At 38.1% G+C, this 13,536-nt stretch overlaps 1 protein-coding gene across 1 annotated transcript in view; it reads right to left on the minus strand.

Moving 5' to 3' along the window:
- Positions 1–13,536, minus strand: part of SBNO1 (strawberry notch homolog 1) — a 50,409-nt gene that overhangs the window by 17,393 nt on the left and 19,480 nt on the right. Inside the window, 18 exon segments of the mRNA XM_023763204.1 lie at positions 259–358; positions 807–878; positions 958–1,070; positions 1,722–1,857; positions 2,523–2,654; positions 3,111–3,286; positions 3,381–3,548; positions 3,912–4,109; positions 6,097–6,248; positions 7,563–7,660; positions 8,236–8,418; positions 8,858–9,011; positions 9,144–9,249; positions 9,323–9,458; positions 10,311–10,472; positions 11,515–11,605; positions 11,790–11,923; positions 12,544–12,704. Coding sequence (XP_023618972.1) covers positions 259–358; positions 807–878; positions 958–1,070; positions 1,722–1,857; positions 2,523–2,654; positions 3,111–3,286; positions 3,381–3,548; positions 3,912–4,109; positions 6,097–6,248; positions 7,563–7,660; positions 8,236–8,418; positions 8,858–9,011; positions 9,144–9,249; positions 9,323–9,458; positions 10,311–10,472; positions 11,515–11,605; positions 11,790–11,923; positions 12,544–12,704 — 2,472 coding nt within the window.

Genomic DNA, 13,536 nt, shown 5'->3' on the forward strand with positions numbered 1-13,536 from the left:
TTTGTTATGATTATTCTTAAAAGTTACCTTTAGCCCTAACCGGTTTGGCTCAATGGATTGAGCGTCGGCCTGCGGATTCAAGGGTCCCAGGTTCAATTCCAGTCAAGGGCATGTACCTTGGTTGCGGGCACATACCCAGTAGGGAGTGTGCAGGAGGCAGCTGATCGGTGTTTCTCTCTCATCGATGTTTCTAACTCTCTATCCCTCTCCCTTCCTCTCTGTAAAAAAATCAATAAAATATTTTTTTTTTAAAGTTACCTTTAAAGAATTCTCCAGGGTAATCTGGAGGCGGTGATACCATAGGAGAATCTAGGTTTACAATGGACTTCATGACAATTTCTAATGCATTTCTTCCATACTGCAATAAAACAAACAAACAAACCAGTTTTAACATTTGGGTACTCTTCAATCACATGACCAAGTCAATACTATAAAAATTATAATTGTATCACAGAATCAAAAACAGCAGGAACAAATTATCTTTGTACATATTCTGTACTGCCTAATGCCTACTTCACACCTCTGCACATAGCAGACAGTCAATCAAGAACTTCTGGGAACTCACACCTCATTCATTCACAAACATGTGTTATATTCCTACTTCCAATAGGAATAAAAAGATAACTATATTGCAGAGTTGGTCACTGAAGATCTCACCGACGTGTGAAATCTTGTCTTTCTGTCTATGGGAAACCATGATTTTCCAGCAAAACCCGGAGAGGTGGAATTGCTAGGTTTTCAACAGCCCCCACTTCCACGAACCAGCACACTACTGCAAGCATCAGAGATGGAAATCTGAAATGTACCTTATTGTCAAAGTTGAACCTGCTCAAATCTCTGGATTCTGTTGCTCTTCTGTCACCATGTGTAAGTGCCCCCTATCAAAGCATAAAATTTCCAATCAGACAGGTAACATACACCAGCCTTTACACACATCTATACAACTCCAAAACTTACCAAACTCTCAAGTCTTTTAGCAACAATAGATGCAAATCTTTGTTCTCCCGCCAATTCAGAAATTAGAAAGACATATTCAGGAGCTGTAACTTGGTTTGATCTATGAGTTCGTCCTGTAACCACATTAAAAAAAAAAATCAGAGTGTGTTCACTAGAAACAGATAATTCTGAGATCTATTCCTAACATTTAACACTAAGGTGGGATCCAGAAACCATGAAACAAGAGGAAAAACATAAAACTGTTAAATGCTAAATATATTACTATTGCTACCCCAGTTTGGTTAACCACAATGTTGCTGATGAACAGCTGCTATGGATTATGCCCAAATTCTGGTTTATAATCACCGGGTCCCAGGGACGTGAAGATGGAAGGAGGGGAGGAGCGATGTGCCCCGAGAGAAGGCTGTAGGGTTGAAAAGGACGTGAGCAGCAGCTGCTCTGACAGGCCCTGATCAACCCAAGGGTCTGTAATGAAGACACTCCTGACAAGCCCTGTTCTGGGACAGAATGCCACAAACCCCATCAAGTCCCACTGCAGATCTTTTACATCTTTTAAAACAGGCATGAAAGAAAAAATATTAAATAAGTAAAACAGGTATGAATTCATGATGCACTCCCTATTTTAAGGTACATGCTACACACAACACCTCCAAAATCTACATGTATGTGGAGTTTAAGATGTCTGACAATAAATACAGACTGACATGTACACATTTCCCCAGTGGATCTGCCGTATGCTGAGTGAAATGCATGCGGGACCTTACCAAACTGCTGAATGGCTCTGTCTGCACTCCAGGGCAACTCCAAAGTCATGTGCACTCGCCGTCGTTGATTCTTGGCTCTCCGATCTGCTTGTAATGAAATACCTGAGCTGGCAGCTTCCGAGATGATAGCAATATTCTGTATCAAATGTAAGAGAAAAAAAGGTAATCTTTGCACAAAGACCAGCAGTGAAGTATAAATAAAGTCCTTAGGTAGATTACTGGGGATCCATCAATACCCACTCTCCTCTTCCTAAATTAGAGAACCCCCAATCTTAGCTGGGTTCATGGAGGCCCAGAATGATTACATTTCCCAGTCTCTCTTGAAGCTAAGTGTGGTAGGTAGTAGTAATGTGAACAAGGTCCAGAAAATATCCTTAAAGTTGAGAACATGCCAGTGTGGCTCAGTGGTTGATCAACGACCTATGAACCAGGTCACAGTTCAATTCCCGGTCAGGGCACATGCCCAGGTTGTGGGCTTGATCCCCAATAGGGGGCATATAGGAGGCAGCCCTTCGATGATTCCTTATCATTGATGTTTCTATTTCTCTCTCCCTCTCCCTTCCTCTCTGAAATCAATTTAAAAATACTTTAAAAATATATATAAAACATGTGAATGTTCATTGATTGTGTGCAATTACTAAAAAATATAGGAAAACAACATTAAACAGGGACAATTCATATTAAAAGAAAAAAACCTTCTAAAGATTAATCTAAATGTCTAACTATATGGACAGTATTCTTGTCACTGAAAAGCATCCCCCAAAAGAAAGGAAAAGAAGAAAGCATCCCAGAAAAACATACCTTATCTCCATCCATAAACCTTTGTTTTTCTGTGATATTTAATATTTCCACAGGGACATCAAGTTCAGATCTTGACTCATAAGATATGCTTCCATCATCATTGCTTACGACCCTCCCCTTGCGGCCCGTCATCTGCAAAGCCAAACAAACCATGCCACTTACAAACTGCCACTTAGAATTAAGGTGCCTGATTCAGACCCAGGACTCCTTCACTGGAGAAACCTGGTGCGAGGCAAAAGGGATGATGAGCCAACATGTATTGCACGGCCTGTGCTGCACCAGGCGCTGTGGGAGAAACATTGCAACAGAGCCCCTGGTTTTGAAAAGTTCAGATTCCAGTGGAGATAACAGGCATGTGGCAATGATCAGAGGCTGCCTTCAGCGCAGGGACAGAGTTGAGTGTCTCAGGGCAGACACGCAGACACTACGAGCTTGGGATGAGGACAGAGAAAGAACAAGGGCCCTAAGATCTGAGAGGAAACTAGACAGATCATGTGATGATACCCAAAATATCACTCATTCTACAGGGTTTTAAAGGCGGCAAAAAATTACCAAGGAGAGACACAGCCCTGCTCAAATCCTATATACCTCAGCAACATTCTCAGGGCCGCCAAGTTCATCAATCAGCTCATCCAGGGTATTAGGAGGGAGGTCTTCAGCTAATTTTTCTAGTTTATCAAGTAGGTCTTTCTTCATTTGCTGGGCCCTTTCCACGGCATCCTGACTTGTTATAAGGCTGCTGTTGCTGTTGGTGTTGCTGTTAGCTAGATAAAGTACATTTGTTAAAAATCAGTACAGAGTTTAAATATTTGTTTAAATTAAAAGTACATTTCACAAAGCAAGCTTTCACATGGATACCTGGTGCACTGTTAGGAGCAGGTGAAATAACTGGTGTGGATGAAAAACTAGGTCGTTTTGATCCAAGACCTGATGCTAATAAGGCACTTTGAATAGAATCTGGATCTATACTTTTCTTTCTTTTTTTATCTTTGTTTTTCTTGTGGTCTTTTCTGATTAACCAAGGATCTGAAAGAAAAGATAGGTGTCAAATCATTTGTTAAAACAAGTGGGAATCTTCAAAGGACAGAACCATTGAGCTTTTTTGTACTATTAACTGATAACTTGTAAACAGTTGCCAACTACAGTGTCCAGTACATCCACACACAAGTCCATGGTTTGAGGTTAAAATAACTGCACAAAACTGAGATCATCTCACATAAGTAAGCTAACCCTCCAGAAGACAGTCTAGGAGCTCTCCACCAAGCAAAGACTAGAATCTGTGTCTTGTGTTTACTTCACAGAGGATAAAAGGTGTTACTACAATATCCCACGTCAAATAACCAAAAATAATGACCCCTCAGCTTCCATTTAACACACTGACGAACTCACCATCCTCATCGTCCTCACTGGACTCATCTCTAAACGGGTTGAAGTCGTCATCATCTCCAGAACTCAGGTTCTTGGAGCTCGCATAGTCACTCTCCTCGTTATCGGAGGCATCGGATTCGCTCCCACTGTCGTCAGAGCTGCTCCCGGTGAGGCCACCCACTTTCCGTGCTTTTTTGGCTTCTCGAGTTATTTCTTCACCTACCCTCAAACCGCGGAAAAGACAGTCAGCCAAACACACTGTTCTCAAAATCCAGGAAATCACATTTAGTTCATGAGTTAATTCGAATGAGACCGGTAGAAGGGGAGCATTTACGTAAATATGTAAGAACAAATAAAATTTACAAAAAAGCGCTAACCTTTTGGACTAACATAGAAATTAGGTTATGTTCAATTATGTATCTAATTTATTCTTAAGAAAAAATTAGATACATAATTAAAAACTCAAGACTGCCTTCAAGGGTACAAGTTTCAAATAAAATCAGAACAGAGATAAAACAGAATCTCTGGCGCTGTCACAATTTGTTTATCAGGTTGAGAGAAGATGCCTAAATAATCATAGTTTCACAGAATACTTAAAAAAAAATATTAAAGCCCTAGCCGGTTTGGCTCAATGGATAGAGTGTCGGCCTGCGGACTGAAGAATCACAGGTTCAATTCCGGTCAAGGGCACATGCCTGGGTTGCGGGTTCGATCCCTTGTAGGGGGGTGTGTGGGAGGCAGCCGATCTGTGATTTTCTCTTATGATTGATGTTTCTCTCTCTCCCTCCCTCACTCTTCCTTTCTGAAATCAATAAAGATATATATATATAAAAAAAAGACTTGCTGGAATACAGCTGACCATTGACAGCATGGGTTTGAACTGCATAAGTCCACTTATGTGCTGATTTTTTTCAATAAGTACAAAAGTGTCATTTTTACAATCTTATGATTTTAATAACATTTGCTTTTCTCTGTCTTAGTTTAGTAGAAGGATACAGTATATAATGCACAGAATATAACACAAAAAATATATGTTAACTGACAGTCTATGTTATCGGTAAGGCTTACAGTCAACAACAGGCTGTTAGTAGTTAAGTTTTGGGGGAGTCAAAAGTTGCACTCCCCCAAAACTTGGGGGTTGCTGCTAACTCCCGTGTTGTTCAAGGTTCAACTGTACAAACAATTGATAAAACTGTACTTAAGCCACAGAAGGTGCTGATTTAAATTATGTTACTGAATATTCAGAAAAGATATCTGAAACAGCATTACTTTTCATGCCATGACACTAAGTTAATAAAAACACTGCCAATTATACTATAATAACCAAGCCACTTTCAGGCATATTAGAAAATGTATTTCTTAGAATGAATGAAACAAGGTTAAAGTGTCAGGCATTGTGTTTAGAGTTCACAGCATCAGGTTTCACAGTAAGTTATCATCAATCACCCTTGAGAAAGAGCCTGAGAAGGTAACTTCTCAAACAACTTAGCACTTAACACAAACCCATGTTTCTATTACTAGAAAATGTCTAACAAACATTGGCTCATGTATTTCAATAATGAAATAATAAACTAACAGAAGCCTCTTTAAATAAGACTATAAATACACAAATGTGCAGTTTTGACAACATAAAGGCTTAGATTCTGCTTCCCATATATCACCTACTAGCTGTTGTGAACCTGGGAAAACTCCTTAACCTCTTAGTCTTCCTGGACCTTAATTTCCTGTCTACAAAACTGAAAACCTAAGACCTGCTTTCATATGGATGCCAGTACTTAACACCATGCTAGCACTATTTTTAAAAAAAACATTTTTATTGATTTCAGAGAGGAAGGGAGTTGAAGAGATAAAAACATCAATGATGAGAGAGAATCACTGATCGGCTGCCTCCTCCATGCCCCACACCGGGGATCAAGCCCACAACCTGGGCATGTGCCCTATCCGGCAATCAAACCGTGACCTCCTGGTTCATAGATCAATGTTCAACCACTGAGCCTCGCTAGCCGGGCCATGACAGCACTATTCAAATGGTTCAAGCCATGATTTAAAAAGGGTTTCTTGTGCACTGGAAACTACATGAGCAACACTGAAAATATGCAGCCAATTGCTGATTCAATGAAAGTAGTTAATTCCCAAAGTATATCTGCTTCAAATCTATACTATTTTCAACAACATTAAAACCAGACATACACACACACACACACACCTTTCCGCTTCTTTATTTTATTTTCTTTACAAGGACTGTCTCTTGGTGAACTGTTGTTACTTGGAGCTGTCAAATCGATTCCCAGCAAACTATAAAGCTTTTTCCTGTCTGGAGCAGGGAAGTGCTTTTCGATGAGTGACTGCAACACTCCTCTGTAGGAGAGAGAAAAAGTGACAATGAGTGGTTCCATTTTTTTTGTTTTGTTTTTTTATTGATAATTAATATACTTTGTTCAAGCTTACAAAATACTGATAATCCAGCTCAAATGAATTTAAATATTCTAGGCCAAGGCTGTCCAATTGCAATATAATGCAAGCAGAGCCAAATACTTAATTTTTACCTTCCAATAGCTACATTAAAAAGTAAAAGAAAACGTAAAATTTTAACAATATATTTTACTTAACTCATTATATCACTTCAACATGTAATCAGTTAACTATTTTATGTTATTTTATCTGAAGTCTTTGAAACTTGATGTGTATTTTATACTTACACCACAACTTAATTTGGACTAGCCAAGTCACCTGCTCAATATCCACACATGACTAATGACTATCATTTTAGAAAGGGCAGTACTAGGCACCCAAGTTCAGAAAAATACAGATTAACAGGGGCATGTTTTGCTTTTAAAAGTGGTTTTTGTTTATATCTACTTTAAAAAGAGCCATTTGAATGTATCCCCTAAAGCAAGAGATAGTATGGTGGCAAGTCATTTTGCTAATTTTACTACCATAGTAGGAACTGGCAGGTTAGGCAAACAAACTGAAATACAACGCCAAAACATTTTTGTAAAACTCTTTTTCAATCTCATGACTATTTGCAATTATTAGAGCTTCCTATATTGGGACAAACTATACTTATTGCTTATATACTTATTGAAACTGCAATTCGAAATACACAAATGTGAAAGTAAAACAGAAACTAGACCCAGCTGTCACATTTCCAAGAGGTGCAAAACAAAAATCAAGCCCTTTCAGTAATCATCCAAACACTTGGAATAATACTGTCAAAATGCTTAACATTTCAGCGTTTCTGTTGTTTTCCAAAAGATATAGTGTATGGATCCACACAGAATTGCAAAAACTAAGATCAGAAAAACTTAAGATGATATAGGTGAACCAAAAATTTTAGCTCCAGGAAATGCCAACATTTAAGTTCATCTAAGTCAGTGATTTTCAACCAGTGTGCTGCAATAATTTTTAAAATATCCAATACCAATTTTTAAAACTTAGGGGCACTGACCCCTTTTCCTTTAGATTGTCAAATAAAAAAATGACAACAGCCAACACAGCAATAGCCCTCCAGTATGAATCTATCAAAATTATACCTTTTCTTTTTTTTGGTCAGATTGGCAAAAAATATATTTTTTGGCGTGCCATAGAATTTTCATTAGTTTATGTGTGCCATGAGATGAAAAAGGTTGAAAATCACTGACCTAAGTAAAAACTGAAAACTAAAAACATTACTTGGCCGTTGAAACAAAATCATTCAGCTCTCCCCCGCCCTCTTCCAAGGCTTCTAATGTTCTGGCTTCTCCTGTAGACTGCAGGCCAATTACAACACACTGGAGAAACAGAAAATATAGTGATTATAAAGAAAAACATGCAGCACATGGTTTTAAAAGACATTTTACATACTTAGTAAAATAAAAGATTTCAAACAAGAATGACCATTATTGTACACATGTGCTCATTTACTTAGTCTACATGTATTTGAGAGATGCTACGTATAAGAACTTAGCTAGGAAATAGCATACAACAGTGGACACGCTGGAAGCCCCGCCCCAGATTTCTTTGTGCTTTAAGTAGAGATATATTCATCAAGAAGAAAAAAACCCTTAATAAATATATATCCACATGTTATCAGCAGTTATATCAACAGATGGCCAAATTATAGTCATGGTTATTCTTTACATTTTTTGAGCTATCTAAATTCTTTATAACCACACGTTGCTATTGTTATTTTAAAAGTCTTAACTTTCACAGTCTTTTTCACAGTCTTAACTGTATTATTGCTTTTACTACTATCCTTTACAAAGAGCAGGCGTTACAAGTAGGAAACCTCAACACCCAAAAGGTTAAAAAAAAAAACGAAACACATTTCCAAAGAAGAAATCTCTTAATATGTTTTCCAACTTACTTTTCCATTCTTAATTTCCTCTCGAGCCAGCTGCACAACTCTCTTGACTTTGGATGCTATGCACAAGTATTTGAAAAACCTCTGGTGAGCAGACCAGAACTGACCCCACATGGACTTCTTCATTCGCTGCTCAGCATCAATCAGATCCGCAGCTTGCTGAAACCGCTCTCTTGCAATGACCCACTGAAGATGCACAACCAACATTTTAAGTATTTCAACTTTGAGTGCAAATTATTTTAAAATAACTGTTTCAATCAAAATGATGCTAAGGGCAAGATCATTTAACATTAATTTAATGAAGAATATTCAGTAATTTTGGGATCTCTTAAAAGGATTTTTAGGATGCTTACATAAACCTGTCCCAAAATTCTTATGAACTGATAAAGGTATTTTAGAAAATAGTTACATTGTGATTTTTAAAACCATGCAACTTAAATAAATGGCTATTTTTAATAAATTAGGAAAGAGAAGGCTTGGAATATTAGGAAAATAAGAACCTGATGATTTGTGTTTTCTGGGAGAAATATACTCTCATGGGCTCACCCACATTACACTGAACAAAACTAACAGAAACATTAGCAGGTGCATTAAAAATACTAGGAATTAAGGGAAAAAATCTTACCAGCTTGACTGCTTTGTTGTACATTTTTACATAGCTCTGAGAAAGAAGAACTTCCTCAATTTTGAAGGTCACTCCAGTAAAGCTCAGCTGTCGAGCAATGTACATTCCTCTAAGCTTCATATCCATAGCAACTATTTCCATGGCACCAACACCTCTGAATAAAATTAAAACACACAGTAACTATCATTAAATATAGTAGGGCTTTAACATATGGGAGAGAGGTTTTAGCAATACACATCTTTTAGACTGCTTCTGAGAGCAAATAGTGTACAGTCAGTTGCATTACCTCCGTTCCACTGCTTGAATAAAATCACTGAATTCTCTAAATGGAGTTCCTTCACCCCATATTCCAAGACGGTTCATATAGGCCATGTTTCGTGGTTCAGAAGCACCTGAAAAAGCAAAATAAAACATATTACAGCTGAAAAAAGACCACATTTATCTTTTAAATAAACAGCTACTCACCAGTGGCACTAGCATAAACAACTCTGGCTTTTGGCAATTTGTTCTGAAGCTCTAGGACTGCTAAGCCTGTCTTGGTTGGTTTTGAAGAACCAACAGGACATAAGTTTTTTGCTTTATGACATTCATCAAACACTATCTGTAAGGAATGAATTAAGGAATGTATCACATTAGTAGCATGTGCCTTTGATCTCCCAGGAAGTTACTTTTTATTTTCCTTTGGAAACATCTAGGATTTCTAGGGTGGTGGCCCTGGCATAAAATTCAAGATTATTAGCGGAAAGGATGTTGTTAACAAGCTCCTGGGTAATAACTTTTAAAATAACAGCTACGTGCCTATCATCCAGCCTTGTCCAATCTTAACATGTTGCCCTATCTGTTCAGATTTTCTTTTTCATTATTACAAACATCAATGAAGCCCTCTATGTGCCTCTCCTTGACTTCAACGCCTCCCTCAGGTCTCAGAGGCACCCACTGAATTTGGTATTCAATTTAACCGGATACTTAATTATTAATTAGAATGAAGGAAAAGATCCATACGGCAAGTAAGTCCACCACACAGATAATTTTGTCAGATTCTGTCCATGGAAGCTCTAATAGTAACCCACTTCGTCGGCATGTGGAATACTGATGTCCCCATTTAAGACAGTGAGGGTGAGCTGTGAGCAAATCAGTCAGGAAGGCACGGAGGCACCATGTCACCTGTCTTCTCAGGTACTTTACCATGTGGACATTCCATGTGGATCCCCAAAGGGAAACAGTATTCAGCATTTCCCACACCTCCAATCACTTTCCTAACTAGGGACTGCGATGCTGGCCTCCTCCACAAAGCAGAGCCAACTTTCTGACCCGCTGGAATCTGGGTAATCATTAAAGCTGATGTCCCAGCAATTTGTTTATTTAATCTCGGGATTCCTCTTTTCCAAATGTTCCTCCTTTCATTAACTTTTGTGCCATTAAAAAATATGAAAACGCTTGTTGCAAAGGATACCACGCCATCAAAGTCATCACCACACCAATGCAGAAGCTGTTTTAGCCTTGTTTTGTATTTACCGCCGGACTGACTCTCACCAATAAGGGAAGAATAGGTGGCAAAAATCACACCCTTTTTCACACTCCCATTATGTTTGGAAGAAATTTTTCCATACTTAAACTGAAAAAGAAAGAGAAGAATTTAATAAGTGCACTTTTCTCTCTGAAACATGAATCCCATCCACATGTTGATAGGAAGCTGGTGGTCCACGGTGGGCTTCAGGGGAGTTAAGGACTTCCTAAGAGCACACATGAAATTCCTTACACATATGAATATACATACACACACCCACACATATATGTATACACAGCTTTATGCTACAAGGGTACAGTTTTCAAAGTCTCAAAAAAGTCTATCACACAAAAAAAGATTATAAATCAAACTCTCCTACAAAAGTCACAATATTCATTCTACAAATATTTAATGTGCACTTACTACTATATAGAAATCACTGTAATTAAGTAATGAGGAAAATACAAGAATTGCAATTAATAGTTAATGCGCCCTTCTTCAATTACACTGACTCAGAAATAAAAAAACATTTTAGGTGCCAATTACATGTTTTTGTTTTGAACAGTTAGTAGTCACTCAAGCCCTAGCACTTTACCTATCAATCCAGTCAGAAAGGCCCACCCTGAAAAGCATCGGGGAGTAGGACAACACTGAGCCCACCAGGTACTCGTGTGGCAGGTAGATTCACGTTTACATATTGTCAAAGGGCTACAGGGAGAGACGTGCAGGAATTAGGTCTGTCTACTCCACCCTGTAACTGAGCAATTGGTGCAGAGCTGGAGGACAACGAAGAGTTGCTAAAACCTAAGACTCTAATCACACTGGACTGTGCTTTAGACGCTGAGACACATTTTCTTCCACTTGAGAACTGTCTTAATATGAGCACAGGTCTGGTACACAGTCCACTGATGCACAAGGGTCTAAACCAGTCTCCAACCGCAGTAATTGCCTAAATGCTATGATGGGCACACCATCTGTCCAGCTTTATTATACTGCACCCTTTCAGAAGTAAACTCAGCACTCACTAGGTTTCCTGTGAAATAACTCACTGAATCCTTACAACAACCCTCTGAAGAAGAAACTTATTATTCCCATATCACACGTGAGTGAATACTTAGTGAATGACCAACTGAATAGAAAACGTCCATACCTTATTTAATGAATGGACCAAAATGTTTTTTGCTCCAATATCCCTCAAATCTCTTTCAGCATCATATTTCAAATCATTAGAAACACTGAACCTGCCACAAAAATAAATAAATAGTAAGTAAATACATACAAATTCCATCGTTCTGCCAGTTTTCAGAAATTAAAGCCAGGCCTTAACCCTTCAAAAACTATATACCTACTCATTAAATCCGTTGTCCACATGCAGAAGTAACTATCCACATAGGAAAGTTTCCACAGCCAGTCTTTAGCACTTACCACAATGCTCGTTTTCTACTCAACAAATAATTTTCATAGATGATTCCTGCTATCGTCCTTCCTTTCCCTACACCAGCACCATCACCTATTAAGAAGCCAGCACGATCTCCATTAGGTAGGAATGTTTCATGTTGCTGGGAGAAAAAAAAAAGCAGGTTAATTACTCCTTTTGATATTTTGGTGATCTGTTTTTCATACATTTTTTAGGGTTATATTAACATGACCTATGTTTATATAAATGACATACAGCTTGGCTTGGCATGGATACTTTCCTTTTATTTACTACACATTCAATCGTGCTACCCTCGCATGCACCAGGTTAACTAAAATTAACAACTTAATGAGAATTCTTCCATGCCCTTTTCAACACTTACACAACTTTCAGCTACTGGAGAAAAAAGCTGCAACATATAGCCGTATATGTATGTTCTTATCCAGTGGTTCTATGGGATAGACTCCCAGCAATGGAACTGCTTGGTCAAAGGATATATGCATTTTCAGTTTTAATACATATTCCCATTGAATTCCAAGGTATAGCATTTGTCATTTCCACTAGCAATGCACTCTGCACACCCGTGTTAGCCATTTAATTTCCTACACCCGTGTTAGCCATTTAATTTCCTAACACATAAAATTTCTATAAATATTGCATTCACAAGTTTTACATGCAAGGAAAACTTACCTCTGGAATGAAACAATTATATTATACAGACTAAGATAAAGAATAAATACTGTATAAAATATTATTGCTTACCTGGGCTGCATATGTAATTGCCTCAAGCTGTAATGCTGACAACCAGCCATTGTCAATGGTTTCTTCAGAAATGGATGCTTTGTACCAAACATCGGGAGGAGTAACACTGGATAAAGAACTAGTTTCCACCACAGCATCCGGGTGACGTAGCCCAATTTTTACTAAATGAAAATTTAAAAATATTTCATTTTAATCACGCTAGGTAATAATACTTCCTTTTATATTACAAGATATTGCAGTATTTTACCTATGACAGAAAATATAAGTAAATACTAGTAAGTAACTATGTAGAGTCACTGACTGATGATAAAGTACTATTTAAGTTTGACTGAAATGACCAATTTATCAACTACCTATGTTTTAAATAGTGACCTGGTGATTAAAAAGACTTAGAAAAATAAACTTACTGTACACACCAGATTCTCCAGTAGTAACAGAACATAATCCTAGATTCAGGGGTTTAAATGAATGAATCATTCACTTCAAAATCAGTGGAAAAGGTCTGCAATATAATTTTATCTTGAAAGATATTTCAAAAGAAATCCTGGCTACAAAATTAAACAATAACTAGTTTCCCAAAATGTATAAAGTGAGTATAATTTCCAATAGGAGTCAGGCCCGAGCTGGTTTGGCTCAGTGGATAGAGTGCTGGCCTGTGGGCTGAAGGGTCCTGGGTTCGATTCTGGTCAAGGGAACATACCCGGGTTGCGGGCTCAATCCCCAGTAGGGGGCAAGCAGGAGGCAGCCGATCAATGATTCTCTCTCATCATTGACGTTTCTCTCTCTCTCTCTCCCTCCCTCTCCCTTCCTCTCTGAAATCAATAAAAATATGTTAAAGAAAAATTGGGAGTCGGCAAACTTTTTCTATAAATGGTCAAGTAGTAAATATTTTTGGCTTTGTGAGGCATCTGGTCTTTTCTACATCTACTGAACATTGCTGTTGTAGCAGGGCTAAAGCAGCTATAGCCAATAAATAACCAATGGGCTTGGCTA

This window comes from Myotis lucifugus, unplaced genomic scaffold, assembly GCF_000147115.1.
Source record: "Myotis lucifugus unplaced genomic scaffold, Myoluc2.0 scaffold_276, whole genome shotgun sequence".
Lineage (NCBI taxonomy): Eukaryota > Metazoa > Chordata > Mammalia > Chiroptera > Vespertilionidae > Myotis > Myotis lucifugus.